Consider the following 27,116-nt stretch of genomic DNA (forward strand, 5'->3'; position numbering starts at 1 on the left):
CAGGGGTCAGTATGGGTGCCTACATTGTCTCTCGTTGGACCCCACAACATGGCCTCAGCTGCCATAGCCCTCACAGTGCAGTGAGTAGGGGAGGGAGGGACGTGTGGGACCTCTCCTCCTTGCCCTCCCTTGGCTGTCTAGGACCATCTAAGTCAACATCCCAAGGGGACACTTGTGAGAATAAAGAAGCTGTGAGCCTGAAGCTCTCCACATGGCCCACACTGTCCACACCAGCGACCTGGAATATCTCTTCACTTGTGGCAAGTGGGACAAGAGACCTGCAAAATGCCCAGTGTCAGAGAACACCATAGCCAACCAGCCTCTCTCCCTGACAGTGTAGCTAGCACAGCACTAGACCTTTAGGGCCCTTGCTGAATCAATGAATGAACAAAAGAATAAGTAGATCAACCAATACCTGAGGACCAGAAGAGCAATGTTAAGAGCAAAAGCTTTGAGGTTTGTTTCAGACTTGCATCTCAGCCCTTCCATTTAGTAGCTGAGAGACCTGGCACAAGTTACTTAACCTTGGGAAAGGCAAGGACAAGAACAAGGGTAACGGTACATACATATAATACCAGCAGGAGGATCTCAAGCTAGAAGCCAGCCTGGGCTACATTCTGAGACTTTGTCTAGAAGGAAAGAGAGAGAAAAAGAAAGAGAAGAAAAACAAGGAGATGAGGGGGAGGAGGAAGGAAGGGGGATATGAAAGGAGGGAAGGGGGGCTGGAAGGAGGAAGGGAGAGAAGAAAGGAGGAAAGAAGGGAGGGGGGATGAGCAGGTAGGACCAGGAGGGATGGGGGAAGCAAGCTGACCTCTATGCATAGCTGACCTCTGGTCCCATCTTCATGGGGCTGAGGGTCAGCCCAGGTAGGACTCAGGATACTCCACCTGTAGCTAAGAGAAGGAGCATTCCCTGCACAAAAGCACTCTGTCTACCACCATGTGCATCAGCACTCACTCTAGACAACTAACTGGTAACCAGGTAGAGCCAACAAGAGTAATGCATTCCTGAGCCATGGTCAATCAGCACCCAGGGTCTAAGCTCCGGGCCGAGGAACCTGGCTGTACTGTCTGCGTTTCCAGGTACCTTCAGCTGCTGCAGGCTGCTTAGTTTCAGGGAGGCTCAGGGCTCACAAATGGGTATAAGATAGATGTTAGTGCAGTCAGGGGGCCAAGGCCATGTGGGGGTGGGGTTCCACAGCATCCGGTGACCCCGGGGTACTGAGAGCCCAGTCTCTGCAAAGGCCAGAGAGGCCTCCCCTCCCACCCCAGGCCAGCCACAGGCTCACCCGCTGCAGAAACTCTGTCCGCTCCTTCTTCTTGTTCCGGCATCTGGCTGCTGCTACTTTGTTCTTCTCCCGACGCCTTTTCCTTCGCTCTTCTTCCTCGTCTAACTGTGAGGGCACAGAGCCACGATTAAATTGTGGTACAGCCTTGCACACTGGCATGTACACAGCTCCCCCATCTTGACCCAATACTCCCTGACTTCCAGCCCCCTGCCCTCAGTCAGCTGAGATCCTTGGATGGGCGCCCAATAGGAGGGCATCCCTGGAGGAGCCAGTGTCCTGCAAGGGAAGGATGCCTGGACCTGCCAGGGGCCAGGAGCCGGGAGCATGTGTGAGCACACATGCGTGCACACACACACACAAGCACACAGGTGAGCTCAACAACAGGTGGGTGGGACAACCTTTTCTTTTGCCCAGCCAAGGCCTGTGGGCACTGTTTTCTAGGCCAATGGTTCCTAGGCTCTTCCTTTTAAAGTGCCTTGGGCAGGACACAAGTTCCCATGCTGCCCCACCTACTGTGGCCTGAGGGATGACCTTCACACACACACACACACACACACACACACCTTTTACCTTCTGCTGGGATTGTAAACCCTCACTGCCTCTCCTGATATTCCTCCCTCTTGGACCTTCCAAACTTCAAGATCTCTTTCCTTAAGCTGACATATCTCCCTGCTCCTCTGCCCCACAGGACAAGAGCTGTGAGAGAGGTGAAAGGCCCCGAGCAGGTACGCTTCTCCCCAGAACATCCTGCAGGCTCATGTTGAATGGAATTGGGCCCAAGGAAGGGCAAAGGAGGTCAAAAACCACACTGCCCACCTACTGTGCTGGTGATGGTTGTGAAGCCTCGCTCTAATAGAACAGCGAGGCTGCCTCGGTTGCCTGCTTTGCTGAATGCTCTCAACACGCATGGCTGCATCCTCACAGTCAAGGTGCTGAGGAAGGTGCTGGCACTGTTTTGTCTGTAGACAGTGAGCTTGAGTTCAGTCATTCCCTTCAGTCTAAAGCCACTCAACAGAGAAATGGCAGAGAGAGGATCTTAACTCAGCTTTTCCCATTGTCAACCTTCCTGCTCTTGACCACTGGCCGGCACCGCAGTCCATCAAGGGCATTTTGGCAAGGTGCCTCCTGCTGTTCATTACCTACTAGGAAAATCTGGAGGCTTCTCGGGGCCAACTGGGCTGGGGACAGCTCGGAGTCAGAGGCCACTAGAGAAGCTGTTGCACAGCCCAGGCTTGCCAACTCTCTCACTTCTTGGCGGGCCAGGAGTGTGGAGAGTGACAGTAGCCCACGGACTGCAACAAGGTCTCAGCCCAAGGGCCATGGGCCAGGAAAGTAAGCAGCCTTTCTCCACACAGTCCCAGCATGCTCTGGGAGCTTGGGACAGAGGGCCAGGCCCCAGCCCAGCACTATGGCCAATGGCAGAGGTGCTGGCCAGGCAAGGCTAGCTCTCATTCTCCTCCCCCCAACCCCTAGTCCTGACCCCCACCCCACCACTACCCAGGGAAGGCTGCTGGAAAGGTGCCTCATCACCCAACACCTCCCAGCCCCGTGGCCTCCTTTGAAAGGGAACCAGAAGTGACAGCTCCTCTGGCTGACCTGCATTTAGGAACATAGAAACCTGGCCAAAGTTGATTCCGCCCAACCTCAGCCTCACCCCTCTGCAGGCCGAGGTAACCGTGACGACAGGCAGAGGGAAGGAACTGGAGGAAGTGGCTGGCAGCGCAATCACTCCTCGGCCAAGAGGGTTTGCCCACAAACTGCCAAGGCGCTGTGTGCAGCTAAACCTGCCCTTGGCCAGACACATAGCCTCTGTTCTCATGACATGGTCCCACCCCTACCCAGCAGAGGACCTAATTCCAAGGTCAGGAGCAGCAGATGCAAAAAGGCCCTGCATGTAAGTTCAGCACACTCCCAGGTCATCTTGATGCTCAGACGGTGGGGTTGCTCCACCCACCATCTGCAACCTGGTACATTTTCTCCAGCTGTCACCCTGTACTGAACTCAAGACAGCCAGGGCCTCCTGACCCCATGGAGGGGATCTTCTGTCCACACTGGGTAAACTCCTACTCATCCTTAAGAGGAAGTCACTTTCTTGTCTATTTGGCTTCCTAGAAGACTCTGCTCCAGTGCTGACACGACACTGTGGCATCCCACCACGATCCCTGATTTATATAGACATTTGTCCTCCCTGCTGGAGTGTAGAAGAGGGACCCTCTGAGCATGCACTTAGTTGGAGCTCAACACACATTACTCAGATGAATGAATGGAACAGAGGATGCTAGAAAGAGGCTGAAGGCTTGGATTCTTTAACTATGAACATGTTTGCATCTGGCTGGCTTTTCCCAAGGTGCTCATAGGAGCCTTTTCTGCTGGTTTGGTCTCTTGTATGTTTGCCCAGGTCCAGCAAAACTTGGAGTTAGGGTCTTGTCTCTCCTAGAAGTGCACTGGCTAAAGGCAGAATCTAGATTCAGGAGCACAGGCCCTGATGGCTATAGAAATCCTGCACAAATCTCCTGGCAGGTAGGGGTGGGGGATCAATCAGTATGTGCTTAGGCCTGAAACCCCAATTCCACAGCAGCCAGCCTGTTTCCCCACGGCCCCCCCCCTCCAACCCGGGCTCCACCCTGGCTGACAACATCTCCCAAAAAGGCAAGAAAGATGTGGTCTCAAAGCCTCTCATCACACCTTCCCCATTAAAATGGTATGAATCTCCCCTGAATCCTCCTGCTGCTGATTCAGAGCTACCCAGAGAAGATGCAAGGAACAGCTGTGGAAATCCTCCCAGAAATACAACAAGATTGCAGCTCTTAGCCTTCCCCACAGCCACTGGCTCCTCTTGCCAGTGCCTGCACTGTCTGGGCCCCCAACAGGGTCCCTTGGAGTATCTCTCTGTCTTCCTCCCCCTCTTCTCCTCTTCCCCTCCCAGGTGCCTCCTGAATCTTCCAAAGCATTTGGACAGCGTAGGTGAGAGATGGTAGAATGTTTTCACAGTACACAGGGCTCAGAATCTAAAACCAGAACTCCAGACGGGAGATACGATGTTCTCCGCAGACACAGCTGGAAGAACCAGGATGTGAGAGGAGAAGGCAGCCTGATAACGTTTATAGAAACAGAGATGGGGCGGGGGTTTCAGCCTATCTTTTCTTCTTCTCTAACATGGTTCTGGCTCTATTTTCCCCTGGTTCCCAAGAAGTCCCAAGGACAAAGAAGTCTGTGTGCTGGTAGTGAGGGGCACCTGTGCCATGCTCTGTAACAGAACCACCATCAGAGAGGCCTGGTGTTGATCAACCCCTCCTGATCCCACTCCTCAGAGTCCATTCTAAGCCCCTGCTGAGAACCAGGGAGGCCAGTGGCAGAGCAAGCTTCCAATGGCTGACCTGACCTGGGCTATCTGTCTTCCTGGAGTATGAAGTTGGACTCAAAAGATTCTGAGCACTGGATTGGAGGCATGCAGAACCACCAACTTCAGCCATGCACCCAATGCAGCAAGGGCAGGCTGCTGAAGCTGAGCAATGTGCAGAGGCCAGGGAGAAACACTTATTATAGGAGAAAGAGAAACAGGAAGCCGGGTCTGAGTGGACAAGCAAAGTGCCCAGGGCATGATGAAGGAGGCCCCCACTCTCAGGCCCTCTTCTTCTTTGTCAGGTGGAGGCCCCGCACAGGAGGAGGAGGCTTACTCTGGTCTTACCCCTGAGAGACAGTTCTAGGAAGAGACAGAGACACATGCAGAACGGAAATGGTGGGCGGAGAGGGCAGAGGGAGACAGAAGCAGAGACACCGTCACTGGCTGATGATATACACAAAGGACAGTGGAAAGGGAGAAGGCACACCAAGAGAGGAACCATCTTAGTCCTCTTGATCTCACCCTTGTGGGACCGCCTATGTTCCCCGCCTTGGGGTTCATGGTGGATACCCCTGAATACATCCTCAAACTTCTCCTTTGGCCTAGAGTGAACCTGAGAAGGTTTCTGTCACTTGCCACTGGAAAATGCTCAGGACACCAAAGTCCCGCCTTTGTAGAGTCAGAAGATGCCAGGTGATAACGGGGGGCAGAAGGTGATTTGTAGTGACCTAAGGGAGAAGTCTTCCTCAGCAGCAATGCTTCTAGAACTATCTATAGAGAGAGTGGCAGAGCCTGGATGCAGAAGGGCCCATAAGGACAACCACAAAGAGCAAAGCAAATAACAACAACCAATGAATGAATGAACAAAGAACATGAGTTGTGTATATATATATATATATATATATATATATATATATATATATATATATATATACACACACACACATATGTACATATATATACTATATATATGCTATATATAGCTATAAAATGGAATATTATCCAACCATAAAGAAAAGTGAAATTATGTCATTTGCAGGAAAATTAATGGAGCTGGAGGACATCAAATTGAGTGAGACAAGCCAAGTTCAAAAATTATGTATCACATGTTTTCACTCATACACAGAAGTTAGACCTAAAAGACATACTTATTTATAGACACGCACATACATACATGTACCTATTTAGGTAATTATATTCTTGGATAACTATAGAACAAAGGCCAAATTAAGGAACTAGTTAGGAAGAGACAGGGAGAGGAAAAAAAGGAAAGAGGGTGAAGAACTTTAAAATACACTGTAACTGCCAGGTCCCAATGGCTCATGCCTATCATCCTAGCTACTCAGAAGGCTGAGATTTGAGAATCGTGGTTTGGAGCCAGCCCAGGCAGGAAAGTCTGTGAGACTCATATCTTTAATAAATTACCAAAAAAGCCAGAAGTGAAGTTGTGGCTCAAGTGGTAAAGCACTAGCCTTGAGAAAAAGAAGCTCAGAGACAGAGCCCAGGTCCTAAATTCAAGACCCAGGACCAGCAAAAACAAAAACAAAAAACAAAACATTGCAATATATGAAAATAGCATAGAGAACACCTCAATGAAAGTTGCTGATCATTACGGAGATGGGAGTACAGGGCAAGAGACAGAATAGGTTCTGTTGGGGAGGTTGGAACTAGCAGGAGGGGATTGGGCTAATAAGGAGAGTGACTGAGGATTCACATGGTCCAAGTAGATTGCATGTATGAAAATAAAACAATGAAACTTGTTGCAATTGTTTTAGGAAGGGAGGGGTAAAGGAAGGTGATAGAGGAGTGAGATTGATTGGTAATTATTCATTGTGCACATGAGTGGAAATGTGACAATATAATCCTCCTTAGATAATATATGCTAATAACAACAACAACAAAAAAGCAAACGAAGGCCCAGCAGGGAGGGGTAGGAGGAGTGAACCCCCCAAACTCTCCTACTTCTGGTGCCTCCCATTGGCCAAGCCCAACTGGAACCCAGACTGCAGGGGATGCTCCCTGGGTAATGGGCCCGCTGTGATAGGCCACCTGGCACAAGGGAGGTAGGACATGTATGAAGATGCCTGGCACATGGCTCCATGTGACTGACAAGCCCACCCCTAGTACTAGTGCCCATCAACGCCAGGCAAGAGACAATGACAGTAACTGCAGAGAAACTCACAGGCACCAGGGGCATCCACATCTGGAACGCTTACCAATACTTGCCAGGTCAGACCCTGTGGCCTGTTGTACCTCAAAACTCAAAGTGTGGTCTGTGGACAGCTGACAGCATACTAGAAGAGCAGATCTAAAGCCCCACCCCAGACCTGCAGCACTGCAATCTGCCAGATGATCTGTGTGCCCAGGGAAGTTTGCTCAGGAGGCCATTAAGGCTGCTGGCTGTTGCACTCTGCAAACACGTTCCACCCTCAGGTGTCCTCATTTCATAAACATCGCCACAGCCAACTACCCAAAACAAACCTGGAAGTCTTCCTAAATCCCTCTCCTCACACAGTCCATTTAGCAGCTTGGAAGGTTCCACCTGCAAAACACATCTCTGAGCCAACCCACACTTCATCCCTGCTGCCTCAACAATCCAAGCCCTCAACTACCTATGCCCTAGACTGCTGCGATGGCTCCTAAAGACGCCTTGATTAAAATGCAATTCAGCCTCCTGCTTAAAACTTTCCTACAGCCCTGCCTGCCTCTTCCAGGCTTTGGCTCTGCATATCCACTCAACTCCAACAGCAGGGCTTTCTGCTTAAAAAAAAAAAATGACATGTTCATCCCTGCCCCTGTCCCTGGGCTTTGCACTTATTCTTCTCTCCGCCAGGACTTCTTGCTGATCACTGTCCCCTCAGCTGCCCCCCCCCGACTGACTTGCTTCCAGGTGCTTTTCACTAATTACACTTAACATTTTCCACGTATACATCGCCTGTCGCTTGTCAGTCTCCCTCAGAGAATGTTGCTCAGTCTATTTATAGTTAATCTATTTACAGAAATATCTTAGTCCATGTTCACTGTTACCACCCAGCCACTAGAGCTGAGCATGACACAGAATGGGCTATCAATGGAGATGAAAAACATTTATTTCTCCATGTCAGTGAAGGATCTCACTGGATTCTACTCTCCTCCCTCTTGTATAGACAAAGAAAGTCTAAAAGCTGGAGGGATGGCCAGACAGCTCAGGATTCCAACTCAAGTTCTCTGATCCCAGGACCCAAGTGCTCTTGATCTTTCAAAGGCAGTTGTCTGTGTGTACCACCCTTCCAGAAAACACGACTCCCAAGCCTGCATCATGAGTTATAGGCTCATGATGGGAACATAAGTCAACAGCAGAATCTTCCAACAATAATGATGACTGAAAATGGCTTTTCCTCTTTGGATCTTTGTAAGTTCAAAGGTACCCGTGGCTCGTGCCTGTAATCCTAGCTACTCAGCAGGCTGAGATCTGAGGATCATGGTTTGAAGCCTGCCCTGACAGGAAAGTCTGTGAGATTCCTATCTCCAATTAATTACCTAAAAAAAGCCAGAAGTGGAGTGTGATTCAAGTGTTAGAGTGCTAGACGAGCAAAAATAGCTCAGAGACAGTGCCCAGGCCCTGAGTTCAAGCTCCAGAACTGACAGATAAAAAGAAGGAACAAAAAGGGGTTATTGCACAAGAACACAGCCATGGAACACTTAGGCTATGTGGTTAAAGGAAGAGGCCTCCCTGGTTTCTCTCACTCTTAGTCTTGTTTCTCAGGTCCTATCTGCAGGCCATACAGCTTTGCCATGGTGGCAACAGTAGCCCATGTGTGACTTTGAATTGTGACATTTCATAGCCATTTTCATAATTATACCTTGTGAGATCTACCAAGACTCAGAAAGAGAAAGAAATGACATGGCCGCATGGAAATACAGAAACTCTCGCATGCACAAGCACTAAGAGAAAAGATCATCAAGCCTAGCACTGGTGGCTCACAAATGGAGTCATACTAGCTACTCAGGAGGCTGAGATCTGAGGATCAAGGTTCAAAGCCAGCCTGGGCAGGAAACTCCATAAGACTCTTATTTCCAATTAACCACCAGAAAACCAGAAGTGGTGCTGTGGCTCAAGTGGTAGAGGTCTAGCCTTGAGCAAGAGAGCTCACGGACAGCGGCGCCCAGGCCCTGAGTTCAAGCCCCATGAACACACACACACACACACACACACACACACACACACACACACAGCGCATCAGAACAGGCAGCAGGGAGAGATGGGAAATAGCCCAGCAGTAACTACAGCAAAAGGGGGCCCAAGGGCTTCATCTCAAGATGAGAACTGCAGCCTCCACAGATATCTGACACTCCATGCTGACCATGTGGGCTTTGGGGTCTTCAAGGACTGAGTTCCTCCCAGAAACTCTGCTATAGACTGGCTGTGCATGCCTGGGTAAGTGACTTGGTCTCTCTGAGCCTCCATTCCTCATGGAAAACACAGAACCCCAGCCCAGAACAGGAGCGTGACAAAGATTCTGCAAATGCAGTTCCTCTGCCTGCCTTCCCTGGCGGCAGTTAGGCAGCTATGTGTGGTTCCCAGCGCACAGGCAGCCTCCCTCTTTGGCAGAATATGGCACAGAAAGGAGACCTGGAGAAAGGAAAAGACAGGGAGGTACAGCTCTGCAGGCTCCAAATCTAGCTCTGGGCCTAAAGCCACCAGCCAGGCCCACAAGACCCCTCCTAACCCCCACAAGGAGGCGCCACATTTCAACACCAGGGACCTATGAGCACCCTGGGAAGTAAACACCCGAATGCCAAACATACCAGACATTCCCTCACATAAACAGGCTGCACAGAGCCAGGGGCTGTGGTCCCCCCCACTCTCCCCAACAACAAAGTAGGGCAGTCCAGGCCTGAGGCCTGTGCTCGGCCAGGGGAGAGCCTGCTGGACCCACAGCCTCCTTCCAGCCAGGAGGAATGAGGAAATCGTGGGGCCCTGGCTCAATACCCTCCTTGACCTCTGGCAGCCTTGGGGCCAGGCCTTCCCCACCAGCACCTCCCCCGGGGCCGGGTTGTTGGAGACTGTCTGCCCAGCACCTCTCCCCTCCCGCCAGCCCTTCTCGCTTAAACGGCCAAGGTCTGGACCTCAGCTGCTTCAGTGTCCAGTGGCAGATCTTTAAAAGCAAATTTGAGACACATGGTCAGTCTAAGGCTGGAGCCGGGAGCCGAGCAAGTAAGTAGCCATTAGTGGCTGCATGGGGCTGGCTGACTCCGGAAGGAGGGACACCCTGACTAGTGTCCTCATCAACCCCACCCCAGCCACTCACGCTCAGGGTTATCAAATCTTCCAAGTTTTCAAGACTAGCTGAAACGATGAAGTTTTATAAAAGGAAAATCTCCTATGTTTTTTCACGTTGCCATCTAATTCCATTCTGAAAGGAACAACGGTGTGTGCCAAGCACAACACATCTGCGGACTTCATCGACCCACCGCTGCTAATGCACGGCCTCGGGCCCACACCAGGTCCCAGCAGGATCTGTCATGGGAAGCCTGGGGCTCCGGCATCCCTCTCTGGTTGGGTCAATCAGCTCACCAATCTGGGCCTTCGGGTCAACTTTAATTATTACCATAGCCCTGCTTCTCAGTGGCCTTCAAAGTCTTCTGTTTAGGAGTTCATCTTACCAGAGAGCAAATGAGGTGTGCAAAGGTGAAGGTCAGCTCGAGGCACCACACAGGGGTGACAGAAGGCTGCCTTCTGCATGGCTGCTGGGCTAAAACCTTTCCAGAGCTCTGACTTCCCCAGGCTCTCATTCATTCATCAGCTCTCAAGGCGGTGTGGGCCATGAGTAGGAGCAGGCTGAAAGAAGTCTGGTCCTCAGTGCCCTTTAGAGAAGGTTCAATGTATCCTCTGAGTCTAGAGAAGGTTCAATGTATCCTCTGAGTCTAGGTGACTCTTGCCTGTAATCCTAGCTCTTCACGAGATTGAGTTCCTGAGGATGATTGTTTGAAGCCAGACACATCAGTATCACCTGAGTATGCATTAGAAATGTAAATCTCAGCTGGTCACTAGAGGATCCCATCCACAATGGTATTCAGGAACCTGAGATCTGGAAGATTACAGTTCAAAGCCAGTCTGGGCAGAAAAGTTTTGAGACTGCATGTCCTAAGATCAGCAAAAAATCAGGCTGAATATATGGTTCAATGAGTGGAGCCCCAGGCAAGCAAGCAAAAGTAAGCAAGCCCGAGTTCAAATCTTGATACTGGGGAGGGGCCGGGGAGGGAAGAACAAAAGTTTTCATCACAAACTCTTAGCAACAGAAATGGGCTCTTCCAAGAACTAAGAGCCATTTCTAGAATTTTACAGATGAGGAAACTGAGGCTCCAGGAAGTGAAGTGCATATCCTAAGGCTCACATTGGAGGGCAGGGACTGGCCCTCAGGGACAAGTTCAAAGGATGCTGCTGGGCTCATCTTCCTAGGCCTTCTGGCTGTACTGCCTGTGCATCGTTCCTATGCCTGCATTCTCTCCACCATGAGTCTACAACACCACACATGTCTGTCTCTCTGACCTCATCTATGAGTCTGTTGTCCAGAGCCTCTTCCCAGCCCTTCCATGTGCACCTGCTACTTTCTCACTCCACAGGCACAACCTCTGCATCATCATTTTATCTTCTCCTAAGTATGGTTGCACCACCTGCTCACAAATGCCAACCCAACCGTCATTTCCAGACCTGAACACCCAAGTGCGAGCTGGACGCCCAAGATATGAATGTTCCTCAGCCCCAAAGCCTTTGCTCCCCACTGGCTCCTTCCTCTGTTCTCTACCTTGCTGGCTCCATACCACCGGTCCCTTAGAGCTAGGAACTCAGGCCCCACCCTCACCTCCCTTCCCATCTCCCACTTTGAACATACAAGCTATTAATTCCGCAGCTTTGCACCGCACTGTTCATCCCCAATGTTACCTTCCAACCTCGCCTGGCCCCCTTGTTTCTCCTTCTCCACTGGACCTTTGGGACAGCATCCTAGGAGATCTCTTGATCCCACATGGAAAGTTCAGCCATTGCAGCCACCTGTTACAGGTAGTGGTGACCCTCCTTGACTTCAGGATAAAGCCCAAGATGCTTATATGTCACAGATTGCCTGTGAGCTTGCCTTTCCTGCTGTCCACACCAACCCTTCGCTCTATCTGCCTCATGCACACACACCCCCTCCCCGTCCTCATGCCCCCCCATTGGCTTGTTTATCATGTCTCCTGACACTCAGCTGGAGTATCTCCTCCCACAGGAAGTCCTCCTGACAGCACACCCTCCAGAATGAGATGTCCCTGGGCTCCCTCAAACTCTTGTTTGTCCCCAATAGTGAGGGGTACTCTACCTTCTTTCTCTTGTCTCCTTACAAAACTGTGATTTCTGAAGACAAAGCCTCATGTCTTTCTGACTTTTGTGTGCCCCCCTGTACCATGCAGTTTATGGCAATCAGCAGTGCTTACTAAACGTTTGCTACAGAGAAAAGCCTGACCCACAGAGCTGGTGACCTGAACAAGAATCCAGGATTTTGACTCCAAGCTTCGATCCTCCCCCCACCCCCCATTGCCACAACAAAGCCAATCACACTCACCTGTGAGCAAACCCACACACTGGAGCAGTGCTCATTCAAATCCCCTTGGCCCAGCACCAGGAGAAAACTGAGAAGGGCCTGCCAGAGTGGCTGGCAGCATTCAGGGCTCAGTATGGTGGATAAGGACACTTAGATGCTCTGGGCATCTGCAGGACACCATGGGGAGAGGCAGGGCTGCAAATTAAACCCCACCAAGTGGTTCTAGAGCTGCCAAGGCTAGAGATCCCACATCCCTACTGCATCACCAGGCCAGAAAGTCAGCTTCAGAAAAGAAGAAGCTGTCCTAAGCCTTCCAGACTGGCAGAACCATCCAGAACACCACTGCTTCCCGAGAAAAGGCAAGGGATATCTTCTTTATGTACTAGAGGCCTGTTGTCCTGTCTCCTCAATCTCATCAAGGCCCACGTGTGCTTCCACCCTAATCAATTTCTGTGTCTCCCCAAATCTCAGCAAGCGGAAGCATTGTTCTGACCTTGACCCTTCCGAGCCTCCTTGTCCACAGAAAAAACCTTTTGGGTTTTCTTAAGAATCTATAAAACAATAGATGCCAGGTATGGTTTATATGTGCAGATAGAGACAGGCTAGTCTCTCAAAAAGCAGTGGAGAACAGCCAGTTTCCATGGCTAAGAAAAGGCAGCATTGTGTTTGGATCAAGGTCTCCAGAAGCTGGCTGGACAGGGTGACACCCATTTGCCCATAGTTCTGCGAGGGAAAGAGCAAATACTGCCGAATGCTGGTGTTCACGCCTGTAATCCTAGCTACTCAGGAGGCTGAGATCTGAGGATCACGGTTCAAAGCCAGCCTGGGCAGGAAAGTCCGTGAGACTCTTATTTCCAATAAAACACTAGAAAACCGGAAGTGGCGCTGTAGCTCAAGTGGTAGAGCGCTCACCTTGAGCTGAAGAGCGCAAGGACAGCGCCCAAGCCCAGAGTTCAAGCCTCATGACCAACAAAAAAAAAAAAAAAAGAGCAAACACTGCTTCTGCAAAAGTGACAAGTCTGGAAGATCCAGGAACAACCACCTTGGCCCAGGCAGAAACCATAACATGGAAGAGAATTCTAGACGCTGATAGCCCGGTAAGCTTTTGCTCAAGAAATGCTATCTGGGTCTGGGAAGGTGGCTCAGTGGTAGAGCGCTTCCCTTGCATGCAGGAGGCCCTGGGTTCGATTCCTCAGCACCACATAAGCAAAAAGAAAAAAGCCGGAAGTGGCGCTGTGGCTCAAGTGGTAGAGCACTAGCTTTGAGCTGAAGAGCTGAGGGACAGCGCCCAGGCCCAGAGTTCAGGCCCCATGACCGGACCACAAAAAAAAGGAATGCTATCTGAAGAAGGAAGACTTTTATGGAAATGGGTCTGTTTCAAGCTCTTTTCACATTTAGTTCAGTGGGGTCTAGGTTCCTACTAGGCCATAATCTATCTTCTTGTCCAATCGGCAGTCACTTCAAAAGATGAGCTAGAAGCCAATGGCTCACACCTATAATCCTAGCTACTCGAGAGGCAGAGATCTGAGAATTCCAGTTTGAAGCCAGCCTGAGCAAACAAATCCAAGAGACTCTTGTCTCCAACTAACTAGCAAAAAGCCAGAAGTAGAGGTATGGCTCAAGTGGTAGAGGGCCAAGATTGAGGGGACAAAAGGGTAGAAGCTAAGCAAGATCTCAATGTCTTGAGTTCAAGTCCCACTATTGGCATAAAAAAATGAGAAAAGGATAGAAACAGTGACCTCCCCCAGGCCCCCCGCCACCCCCAGCCACACATACAATAATACCCCTGCCACTACCGTCAAAGAGAGGAGACAGCACAGCACACATTCAGTAAGGAAAACCCCATTTTCTTCTCAAAAGGTGAATAATCCAATTAAAATGGATTGTTTAGTAACATCAGTACATGGTGTAAAAAATGGAGATCTGAGCTCCTGCAAAACCATGATCTACATGATCTACAATTAAAGGAAAATGCAATCGTGGAGAATATTTATGAGCAGGGCTGCTCTGAAAGCCTGCCCTGGCCAAAAGAGAAGACCATTTCAATTGCCAGCCCATTAAAGCCTTTGAAAGTGATTTGTCTTTCATCATGAAGGTGAAAAACAAGGTCCTTGGCTTAATTATTCTCCGCCAGGCAGTTCTGTTTCATCTGTATGCAAGCATGCAGCTAACATGAGGATTTCAGCCAGTTCCTCTCAGACACAAGGCTACAGAAGTGACAGATTGCCCAGCAGAATGGTGACCTCCACATCGAAGGCACTGACCACCAGCGAAGAAAAATTCTAGCCAAAGCCAGGGCCTGAGTGCACAACCCGGAACCCTGGCCTAGAGGTTGGGAGGGGGTGTTTACCAAGAAGGATGGATGTACAGATCTAGATACAATGAAAGTTCTGGGAGGGCTAGGCCGTACTAAGGCAGATCAGGTGGGACAGACAACTCCCACTGGCTAGGGGCACAGAGCGACTCCCCCATTCTTAGGCAGGAACAACAGCAGACTTAAGTTCCTGTGGCATCAGAACAGTTTACCAGACTCTGGCAGTTTTTGACAAGACCATTGGCTTATGGTCCCTTAGGCCACGGACCTTGGCAATGCCACGTCAAAGAGCTCAAGACATGGAAAGAACTGGTTTGGAAGCGCTGACTCATAGGGAAACCACTCCCCCCCCTCCTGACCCCCACCCCAACTCAGAGACACAGGATTTAATGAATACTCCATGGCAGGCAGATTCATACAGGAAGCTGGAGATAAGTTTGGAGAAAATGTGGTTTTAGATCCTTGTAGCCATTTTCAGATAGAATCTTTGTCAGTCGGAGCTGGAAGGCATGACTAACTGGATCATCCACACACTCTGAAAGCATCAGAATCTCCCTAAATCAAGGATTTCTGGGCCTCACCCTCAATAGAGGGTAGGTTTAAGGAAAAAACAAAACAAACCCAAGATTGCATTTCTTCCTTTCTTTCCCCTTTTATTCCCTCCCCTCTACAGTACTGTCCTTCTATCTGCTGAACACTTGCTCTACTACTTTAGTCTCCAGCACTATTTCTCTTTAATGATTTTTTTTTCAGACAGTCTTGCACTTTTTGCCTAGGGCATCCTCAGCCAGCAATCCTCCTAGCCTCCTTCCTCCTCTCCCCCCAGTAGGAATTACAACATTATGTGCCATTATGTTGGCTTGTTTTTTTTTGAGATGAGATCTTGCTAACTCTGCACTGACAAGCTTTGAACCACAATCCTCCGGAGTAGCTGTGATTACAGGTGTAAGCCTCCCACGTCTCAAGCCCAAGATTGCACTTCTAACAGCTCAGATGCTAGGGCCGCTGGTTGGGGACCCCATTTTGAGAAGCACAGATATAAAATAGTTGATTTTAGCTTTTAGCAGCAGAAGTCTCTCATTCAAATGATATCACAAAATACTAAATTTAGATAAAAATAATTTGAATTGAAGAGCTTACATTCCTATCACATGCTTATGAAGTTACTTCAATGAGAAAAGCAAATTGTTTTCTTGTTTCTTTTTTTCTATTTTTTGTCAGTCATGGAATTTAAACTCAGAGCTTGGAAGCTAACTCTGAGCTCTTTCTGCACAAGGCTAGTGCTCTGCCACTTGAAACCACAGCTCTACTTCCAATTTTGGTGTGGTTAATTGGAGATAAGAGTCTCACAGACTCTTCTGCCTCAGCTGGCTTTGAACTGTGATCCTCAGATCTCAGCCTCCTGAGTAGTTAGGATTACAGGCATGAGCCACAAGCACCCAGCTTTGTTTTCATTTTGTCTGCTGCTTTTAGGGCTTGAATTCAGGTCCTGGGTACTGTACTGTCCCTGAGCTTTGTTTGCTCAAGGCTAGTGCTATCCCACTTGAACCACAGCTCTACTTCCAACATTTTTTATACTTAACTGGAGATTACACTCTCACTCTTTGCTGCCCAAGCTGGCTTCAAACAGATATCCTCAGATCTCAGCCTCCTGGGCAGCTAGGATTAGGTATGAGCCACCAGTACCAGACTGTTCGTTTTAGAGATCTTTTGTGTAGTCCAGGCAGGCGCAGAATTCCAAATCCTCCTGCATCAGCCTCCTGAATGCTGGGATTCAGGCATGTACTTCCACATCTGGCTCCAAGATGTATTCTATTGATGCAAAACTTTGAGCTTGGAGGTTATATGGAATGGCTGTGGATTTAATGGAAGCCTCAGCATGCAAATTATTCTTGTTGTTCTGTTTTCCTTGGACAGCCAGATCAGCAATTAGTTACAAATGGTAGGTAGGTAGAAGATCAGAGAGAGAGAGAGAGAGAGGGGGAGAGGGAGAGAAAGAGAATGCTTCATCAGCTTCCTTGTATTCTTAGCATGCTCAGCAGATAGACACACAGTGGGAAAAGCTTTGTTCTGTAGTCTACAAGAAATAGAGCAACCTGGTGTCGGGTTGGCACCTTGGCAGTGCTCTCCAAGGTGTGAGATGGGGTAACTAATAGGTATGTGTGTGGATCTTGCTTTCTTATAAATAAAATTATGATTTAAAAATAGGCCCTGGCAGATGACAATCTCCCTGAGGCTCAGTTGACAACTAAATGGCACTACTAACATTTGCCTGCCAGGGTGGTGGAGCAGAGCAGAGGAGATACCTGCAAAATCAGTCTGTAAGCTTATCTATTTCCTCTGGAACTCGACACAAAATCCTGCTGGTCTTCCCTGCTTCTGAATGGTTCCTAGCAATAAAAAGGAAGGATTTGGGAGGGAGAGGGAGACCCTAACCAGCTCTCAGCTTGTTCACTGTTGTTGGTCTTAAAGAAGGATTTAAAAGCCATAGCTACTAATTATGGAGCACTGCCACCATGCTGGGCAACTGGCCACATCATCCGTGTGTGTGTGTGTGTGTGTGTGTGTACTTGAACTCCGCATCATCCGTGTGTGTGTGTGTGTGTGTGTGTGTGTGTGTGTGTGTGTGTGTACTTGAACTCAGGGCCTGGGTACTGTCCCTGAGCTTTTGTACTCAAGGCTAGTGCTCTATCACTTGAGCCACAGGCTCCACTTTCAGGTTGGGTGCTAATTGGAGATAAGAGTCTCATGGACCTTCCTGCCCAGGCTGTCCTCAAACTTTGATCCTCCGATCTCAGCCTCCTGAGTGGCTAGAATTATAGGTGTGAGCCAATGGTGTACGGCTTTGTACCATGCCTTTTAACCTTCTTCAGCTCCCTTGAAGAAGAGGCTACTCATTTTTGCTTTTAACAGTTTCATTGACATAAAATTCATACATAGCAAATAATTCACCACTAAACTATACAATTCAATAGCTTTTAGTATATGTACAGAGCTGGGAAAGCATTGGTATAATCAATTTTTAGAATGCTTTATCTCCGTCATAATGCTTTGTACATTTCCCATTCCTCCTATCTCCCCCAGGCCTGAACCTATGCAACTCAGAGTCCCAATCCTATTTTCTGTCTCTTTGGATTTACCTATTCTGGGAATTCTGTACCTGTGGAATCATGCAATCTGTAGTGCTCTTTAGCAGGCTACTTGCACCCAGGATACTGTTTCCAAGGTTTACCCATGAATAACAAGCATCAGTGTTTTATTCCTTTCATGGCCAAATAATAGTCCACTGAATAGACATAGCACATCCTATTTATCCATTCTTCCATTGATAGGCATTCGGGTTGTTTCTACTTTAGGGCTTTATGGAATATTCATATACATGTTTCTATGTGGCCATGTTTTCCTTGCTATTAGACATACACATTGGAGTAGAATACCTGAGACTTATGGGAACTCTATGTTTTGACCTTTTGAGGAACTGCCAGACTGTTTCCAGTTCACACTCCCACTAGTGGTTGGTGATTACAACCTGTTTGCATCCTCATCAATATTGGTTTGGGGCTCTTTTTTCTCACAGTCATCCTAGTGTGGCTCTCATCGTTTTGAGTTGCACGTCCTTGATAGCCAGTGGGGGCTAATAGTTTTCATGTGTTTCTTAGCCATTTATACATATTCTTTGGGGTGGGGAAGGAATGTACTTTGAACTGGGCCACCGGTAGCTCATCCCTGTAATCCTAGCTACTCAGGAGGCTGAGATGTAAGGATCAAAGTTCAAAGCCAGCCTGGGTAGAAAAATCCTTAAGACTTTTACCTCCAATTAACCACTAGAACACCAGAACTGGGGCTGTGGCTCAAAGTGGTAGAGCGCTAGCCTTGAGTGCAAGAGTCCAGGGACAGCACCCAAGCCCTGAGTATAAGCCCCATGATGATGACGACCACCATCACCACCACCACCACCACCAACAACAACAGACAGACAGACAGACAGACAGACAGACAGACAGACAGATCCTTTGCCCATTTTGCAACTGGATTGTCATTTTAATATTGAGTTATAATAGTTCCTTATATACGGTAAATGTAAGTCTCTTCATTTTCTCTCCTGTTAATTATCTTTTTATTCTCTTCCCTGGAAGCCCAAAAGTTTGAAATTTTGATGATGTCCAATTTTTTTCTAATTTTTAATTTTCTTCCTAGTGGTTTTGGTATCATATCTCTACAAAATTGTCTAATCTTAGGTCATAAAGATTTATATTTGTTTTCTTCTAAGGATTTTTAAAATTCCTTCCAGAAAAAAAAACCCAAAACTTGTTTTTATTGAAGTATAAAGTGAGTCAATATTGGTTAGTGAAACATCAGACTTAGCAACACAAACCCCAATCAGAAGTCAGACATTCTTGAGCAAGTCTCAGTTTACTTCATATTCACAATCCATCTACCCTCAAAGTATCACATTTCTGGTCTACTGCTCCAACCTCTGTCCTGATCTTCTGCAGCAGCACTAGTCAGACAGACTGCTGTGCTTTTCAGCAATATTTTCTCTATCTCTCATAATGATAGGAGAGCTCCGTTTCCACGTGAGACAGGATTGGCTCCTGGAGCCTTCTTGCCCTGTGTCCTGGCCACTTCCATGCATTCTTTGATGACTTGAGATCTGGTAGTCAAGTCTGCAACGCAATTTGGTTTTCATTCTCTTATCTCATGTTTAGGCACCAACTATTCAACTTCCTCCTTCTTTATTGCTAACCAGGGCAATTTTTCCACAGAACTAAAAGTCTTCCAAATACCCACATCCACGTGACTTGTTTTTTGTTTTTGTTTTGGATTTTTAATTTTCTTCCCGATTTTGAAGCTCAGATGTTGAGTGATCTCGCCAGAGCCAAACTATTCAAATGCATTGCTTTGCTGCCCTGTTTGCAGAGAGCCAATGGTTTAATTAGGGTTGGGTGGGCTAGGGAGGCCAACAATGAAAAGCTATCATCCAGAACACCAACGATGTCTCTCTTAACAAAGGGGGACCTTAATAAAGGAGGACCCTGAAGCCACAGGGCAGAGCACAGCAGATGACAGAGTATGCAGAGCCTCTCGTAGTAGCCAGACTCAGAGGAGGCCCAGGACATCACTGCTAGCACCATCAGTGCCTGTCTGAATCTGTCCACATGTCCTTCTAGGTCTTCCTGTTCTAACTCAGGCCAACTTTCTGTGTGCCTTTTGGGCACAGTAGAGGGGAGACAGATGTGAATGGTTTCAGATTATTCAATCAGGTGAACCTCAACTGAGAAAACTCAGCTTCCCAACTTAGAATCCATGTTGCCAGTAGATCTGGGGACAGCAGATGACCAAAATTAACCAGAGAGGCCATTTCCTAAGGCTGCCAAAAAAGCCAGATGGCTGATGGAAACCCAGCAATGACCTTAACACCACAGGAAATAAGATAAAGGGTCACCCAAAGCAGCTGAGAGGAAAACAGAGGGCTGAAGAGGCTTCCCGCTCCCAGCGTGAGAAGAGATCCATAACTCCAGCTGCTTCTAAGCTGCATGCACAACCAGAAACAGGGAGGGCTGCTGCTTCCCTGAATCCCAGCTCATAGGTCCAATGCAAGGCAGAACTTTGCTCAGTTCCCAAGAAAGGCTACTCACAGCCACCACGTGCTCTGGTCACGGTCATTGCTGCACACATTGCCTTCTCTAAATGTCATGATGAAACTTATGAGCTTCAGTTTCCTCATTCTGCAGACATGGACACTGATGCTCACAAGGACCAGTGACTTGTCCAGGGTCACACTAGGAATGAGTGTCAGAGCCAAATTTTGAACCCAGAAGCTTAATGCCAAACTCAAAGCTCTTCTCAGGCACAAGAAAAAGCCCTTCCAGTTAGGAGCCCTGCATCCACCACAGTTGTAAAGCACTTGTGTACCTCTGACCCCTCAGGTTGCCCAGTGTTTCCAGAGTCAAGGGACCTGCCCAGGAAATGAAGAGCAAAGGAACAAGTGTTTTAATCATGCACAATCAACACCTTTCAAAAAGGAATTATACCATAATCCTAGTTCTTTAGGAAGCTGAGCTCTGAAGATTGAGTTCAACAACCCAGGAAGACAAATCTGTGAGACTCTTATCTCCAATTAACCAGCAAAAAGCAGAAGTGGAGGTGTATCTCAAGTGGTAGAGCACCAGCCTTGAATGAAAAAGCCAAGCACAATTATAAGGCCTTGAGTTCAAGCTCTCCATTACAGGTACAAAAGAAAAGGGGGGGAGGGGGGATACAATCTTACTTCATCCATGCATCTTTTTGACACACAGATCTCTCAAAGCTCTACCAAATAGCTATAGGTCTCCCTGAAATTTTCAAAAGTGTTTGATTTCCACTAAGAACAGCCCAGATCCAGCACATCCCAACCACTACCTCTCTGAGGGCCCCATTCGAGGATGGCCAACAGGTGTGACCACACCTATCATGTTACATAAAAGATACCGCAGGGGCCAATGTCAAACACATTCATCACTGCCAGTTGCAGACCCCAATTCTCCCTCCAAGTTAATTGTTTCAAAATAATAACAACAACTAGCCAACTACTTTAAAAATGGGACTAACAAAGTGACCGGGTCAAAATGGAAACATTGGGTTTCAAAGATGAGTTTAGGTGATTCTGTTCCAAGAAAAGACAGATTGGCTCTCTCTGGCAACCAAGTATGACACAGAAAAAAAAGAGCATGGGAGCCAGGGGGAAAGAAGCCAATGCTATTCCAAAGAGGCACAAATTAAAAACCAATTATGCAAAGCTTGCTAAAAATGTCAGTGGGCTGCCTTTATGTTTCAAGTCTCTAAAACACAAGGAAGCTTAGGCCAATGTTTACCCAGCATGGACCCGTTGTCACTGGCTTGAGGCAATGTCCAATGTTCAGCCTAAATGGGGATAAATGTTTCTATCCCTTTTATGAATACTAGAAGGAAGCCTACCTGTGGCTGACAGGGAACAGCTTTGCAAGACTGCCTAAGGCCTACAGATTCTAATTCACCACAAATTCCAGTTCAAGGGTGAAAACCCTCAAAATGTTCCAGAGGGCCCTGGAGAAGTCCATCCACGGAAAGTCTCCATTCCCTCTAGAGCATCCTTACTCTTTATGTGTGGATGTTGATCTGCTTACCAAGCTGCCCAGCCATGATGGCTTAGCACAACCAGCTTCTCATGGAGAAACCTCCCAGTGCTCCCTGACCAAGATCAATAGCCAGCCATGCTCCCAAAAATAAGTATGTAATCTCTAAACCTGCTAAGTAAATACAGGTCTCCCCACAACTAGGTCTTGCATTCCAAGGCCCAGCAGGGTAAGCCTCCAGGTCAGGTGGAGCTGCTTAGGGGTGGAGTCTGATAGAAAGTAAAGAGATTGGAGAAAGTTAGAGCATCATTGAAAGGAATGCTGGAAAGGGAAGCAGGGAGAAGCAAGAAAGAAGCAACAGCTCTGAAAGACCCATAACTCATGACAGAATCCCCAAGTCTAATCACAAAGAACAAGCATCTCCTAGGGCTGCTTAATTTTTTTTCATGGGACTGAACACAACCTCACCTTTTAATATTACATATTGATTTGATTTTAAAAAATTTTATTGTTGGCAACATACAGCTCTGAGAAGAACGATTCCATCTACTTTTGTTCACAGCTTCCATCCTAATGCCTAGCACAGTGCTTACACATAGTAGGTTCTTAGCAGGTTCTTAGTAGGTTCTTAGCAGTCCAGTAGTTGGCTCCAAACCAGTTTATATTATGTAGCAACATCAGCACAAGGTACTTTGGAAATCACAAACCTGTTGCTTAACTCCTCCAATTCCCTTTTACTGAACTGCCATGTATTTGTTGGATGTTTGGAGGTGGCCCAGAAGACCACCAATCTCTGCAAAGGAGGCAGCCCAGAGCCAGCTGACATCGCTGCCTGCAGCGTCTTGGCCCCCATCTCTTGGGACATGATGAGGCTGCAGAACAACCAGGCTCTAGCTCAGTGGCATTAACAGTATCATGGCATTTAAATAATCAAGTGTTCTGAGGTTAGGATTATTTGGTCTCCTCAGCCCAATAGAGCTCTGGTTCGGTCCCTGAGAGGGAGATAGGAAGGTGGGAAGCTGCAACATTCAAGCTTTGGCTGTGAAGTTGGGCTGCTTGGTTAGCTCCCAGCAGGTGGCCTTGGACTTTTCTTAGCTTTGTGGACCTCATCTGTAATGTGCCTATAATAATGACAATGAGACACAGAAGGTACTGCACCAAGTGGCTAGTGCCTGGCGCTTAGCTCTGGGCAAGGGAAACATGGCTGCTAGGGCAGCAACTTCACCATCACCATCCAAGTCCCGCCCAGCATGGTCACCAGCCCCTGTGACCTAGAGTCATATCAAACTTCCTCTTCTTTAACACAGGATTACCTGTCACCAGGACAGAACAAGTAGATGAGATCAAGTCTGGTAAGCACTCAACCCAGGGCTTGGTACATAGGCACTGAATGTTTAATCCATGTGAGCGGGACACCTTATCATTATTATTATTCAAGAAACTTGTACTACTCTAAAAATGCCAATATGGAAGGGAACTCACCAAAGACAGTTTGCCATATGCCAATGGCCCTTTGGAACATAGCCGTGCCAGCTGCAAAGTTCTTTCCCCACCTACTTTGAGCTTTAGATGCTCCAAGGATGAGTTGGCCCTACTCTTCGGCTGTGACCCAGAGAGCATTTTAGAAGGTGGGTCCTCGGGGCAGGGCTGGCCTTCCCTCGCAAGGCACAGTCTCCACCTCTGCTCCATCTGCCTTCTCACCCCCACAGTGCTCAGCGTGCGAGGACATGCAAAATAGGCCCTAAAAACAGCTTGTTATTTTCACGGCCTAGATGGCACATGTCGGTGGGTGCGTGTGAGGACACAGCGTCACTATCAGGTACAAGGGCATATTCCAGCAGTTTAGGGGGTGGCTGTGAAATATAAAAATACCCAACCCAAATAAAGGCCTTCCTTCTCCTCCCCCCACAAAAAAAAGGAAGCTCCTCCCAGGGCCTTTTGAAGAAAAAGAAGAGGCAGAAACTTAGCTGTACAGGCAAATCACACCACCTCATCAACCTGCTCAGGGCCTCGGAGCCCAACAACACTGAAGACTGCTGAGGCTCTCAATGAACAACTCTGCTATAGAACAACCTAGAAACAGATGCTGTCAAGTTAGGGGCCTACAAAGGTAACTTAGCAGAAAGTCAGAACTTTCAAAACAGCACAAAGGCCACTGACAAAGTTAACTCAGAAGAACATAATCACAGTCAACTCTCATCTTGCAAATAGCAGCAAATAAGATGTCTTTAATCAGGTGTCTTGAGCCCAAAGAGCCACAGGAAGGACCAGGCAGTGGAGGTAAACAAAAGTAGCTGGCAGTGACAAAGGCAAAACCAATAGTATAAACAAGACCAAGCTAACAGGGAGTTGTGGGGGCCTATGGCAAACTGGAGAGAGGTGGCCCTTTCTACTCCATGTAGCCCTTGCCTAGCCTTTGCCCTATCTGCGACTGTATGTATATGACTGGATCTCCCCCCACCTTTGTTTGCTTGTTTAACTTCATGCTTGCTCTGCCACTTGAGCCATGCCTCTAGACCCCTATTTTTAACTGCATTTTTAAGAAGTGAAATGTTGGTTCAAGCTGCTTTAAAAACACTGAGAAAAGCCAGGCACCAGTGGCTCATGCCTGTAATCCTAGCTACTCAGGAGGCTGAGATCTGAGGATCACAGTTCAAAACTAGCTCAGGCAGGAAAGTCCGTGACACTTTTATCTCCAATCAACCACCAGAAAACCAGAGTAGTGCTGAGGCTCAAGTGTTAGAGCACTAGCCTTAAGCTGAATGGCTGAGGGACAGCACCCAGGCCCAGAGTTCAGACCCCATGACCAACCAAAACAAAATAAAACAACAACAACAACAACAAAAAACACCAAGAAAGCCAAATCAAACACATTTGAGAACCTAATCTAGCCTGCAAATGGACACTTTGCCATCCATGGCCAAGCCCCAGAAGCCCTCCTTGCAGTTTTATTATATTTTTTAAAAACTCATCCTCATGGGGAAAGAAGAAACTGAGCCACAGCTGCATGGCACAGATAGTCCCTACCTAGATGCCTCTCTCTATCTGGGAGCCTCTTCCTGACCTTCAACTCCACTCTAGGGGGCGAGGCGGGGGAGTAGTGTCAAACCTCTGCAGGAGGTCACCTTTGCCTAGAAGCATTTCTACAGACAAAGCCGTTAGTCGACAGGTGGCTGCTATTCACCACTGCCCAGCTTCTTTTCCACCTCCCACTATTGACTCTGTAGTAATGTAGCTAACATCAGATCTCCGAAGAAATGGCCCTTGCTGAGCCAGGCTTTTGCACGAATCACCAGCCTAGATTAAGTGTCTGGGGCTTGCATTACACTCATGCTCAGCTATGCTGAGACGTCTGCATTTTACCAGTCCCCAGGGAAAAGCTACCCTTGTGCACAAAAGGCTCCCGAGACAGCAGGTGCAGGGACCTGAGGAAGGAGATGCTCTGAGGGTTGGTCCTCTGCAAACCCCTTCTCAGGCAGATGATGCTCAGCTCTGGAAGCTGCTTGGGTAAGGGAGGCGACATCAGCCTTTGTCCAAGTTCCCTCCATCAGCACCAGGCTGGGGCCAACTGGGGTGGAGGCAATGATATGTGACTAATGACAATAACTTTCAATGATAACTTGATAATTGTCATCCCTTTCTTCATTTTTCAAAACATGCACATTTCCATTATCTCTGCTGATTTCCCAACACTCCCAAGAAACCACCCAGACACTACTCTGCATTGTCATTATGATCCGAAGAAGCACAGAAAGGTTCAGCCCCCTACCCTGGCCCCATGCTTTTCCATGCATCCCTAGGGAGCTTGTTAAGACAGAGTCTGACTTGCAGGTCACGCATGGGGAGACCCAAGATTCCCCAGTTATGCTGCAGGTCCTCAGACCACACTTAGATCAACAAGGCCAAGCCTCTGTCTCAGGCCAGATTGAGGACCTGAAAGAAGCCAGGCATTCTGACCCTCAGGTGGTGCTTGAGGTACTGGCTCACTCACCTCACTTTTCATGGGTTGGGGCCTCTTGCCCAGTTTCACCTCCAGGAAGTGCAAGGGTGCAATCATGGCCCCAATGTTGCGGATGTCGGCGTATTTCAGTTCCTCTGCAGTCAAAGCTGGGCTGGGGAGTCCGGTGAGGGGGCCAAGCCCTGGCAGAGAGCCTGCAGTCACAGAAGGGTCTGGAATCTGCCCAGGCATCATAGCAGGAGGAGTGGTAGGCTGGCCTGGAGTGGGTGGGAAAAGGCAGAATAGAGGTCAGCATGAACTGCCTGGGACCGTTCCCTCCTCTCACCAATGTTCCCGGGGTCCTTTCCCCTCCCAAATGCTCTTCCTGCTCATGCACCCTTCCAGGGATATAGAGAAGCCCATTCTGTGAACTCACATCAATGGTACCCATCTCTAGTATGGTAGGAGGATTTCCCATACCCTTTTTTGGTAGTGCTGGGGATCAAACTCAGGGCCTCACACATGCTAGAAGTACTCCAACACTGAATTACATCCATGACCTATCCTTTTTAAAAAATGTAATTCTCAGTCCAATTATTGGTGACATTTATTCAGCATTGGCTCTGTGCCAGGCCCCAGGGCAATCCATTTGTCCCCATCAGACAGGGCCAGAGCCCCTGGCACAGAGAGAGAAGGCACAGCTTACAATGATCATTTCACACAGTGAAAACTGATGGTCTGGATTGTAATGACAATGAACTACCTCTAAAGGCATTGAATGTAATGGCAGAATCTCAGGCACCTTAGCACCTGTTTCAGAGGGAGCTATTTTTAGTCTGCCATGGTGCCTCCCCACAGATCACACATCTTATTTGGCATACTTGTGAAACTGCCCTGAGTACAAGATAAAGCACACCTAAGTTAAGAGGTGAGTGAATGTGTGTGTGTGTGTGTGTGTGTGTGTGTGTGTATGTCTGCTGTCTATGAGGAAGTGATGAAGACAAAGGAGATGTAATTAATTATCATATGCTTTCCCAGTGGGGCCCAGTACCAGAAAATTCCTCTAAAGTCTCTAACTCTGCTAGACCCAAGAAGTTTACAAAGGAAGACTGAAAGTATGGTATGGAGGGACATATAGGAGATGAGTCAACCAACACAATCCTTGTTTCTTCCCTTTACTCGGGGAAGTTCATAAGAGATGGCCATTTCAAGGCACAGATGGCAGGGAAGAAGCTTATCTGCCAATAGGCAGACACATCTAGTCCTTCAAAGAGTTCCTACTCATTCATCCATGCATCTACCTGTCCATCCATCTATCCACTTACCCATTTACCTACCCATCTACTCATCCCTCCTCCTACCACCCATTCACGCCTCCATCTATCTATTTAGCCACCCACCCATCATCCATCTATCCAATTGTTGACCAACTACTTTGAGCCAGTAGGTACTGGGAATGTAGAGATCAGAGATAGACAGCTTTGAGGTGGCCTTGTAGGGAGAATTCCAAATGAGCACAAAACTGCTCATGTGTTCCAGTTCTGGAAAAGAAATTCACCCTCTCTCTTTCCACCTGTCTAT

General features: G+C 48.1%; 1 protein-coding gene across 1 annotated transcript in view; it reads right to left on the reverse strand.

Moving 5' to 3' along the window:
- The window catches only part of Jdp2 (Jun dimerization protein 2), a 39,802-nt gene that overhangs the window by 5,043 nt on the left and 7,643 nt on the right, over window positions 1–27,116 (reverse strand). The window contains exons 2-3 of the mRNA XM_042692860.1: window positions 25,590–25,813; window positions 1,289–1,393 (exon numbers count right to left, since the gene is read on the reverse strand). Of these exons, the coding sequence (XP_042548794.1) occupies window positions 1,289–1,393; window positions 25,590–25,790 (306 nt within the window). The 5' untranslated portion in view covers window positions 25,791–25,813. The remainder of the gene's footprint in view (window positions 1–1,288; window positions 1,394–25,589; window positions 25,814–27,116) is intronic.

This window comes from Dipodomys spectabilis, unplaced genomic scaffold (assembly GCF_019054845.1).
Source record: "Dipodomys spectabilis isolate Male_0828 unplaced genomic scaffold, ASM1905484v1 ptg000157l, whole genome shotgun sequence".
In the NCBI taxonomy this organism is placed as follows: Eukaryota; Metazoa; Chordata; class Mammalia; order Rodentia; family Heteromyidae; genus Dipodomys; species Dipodomys spectabilis.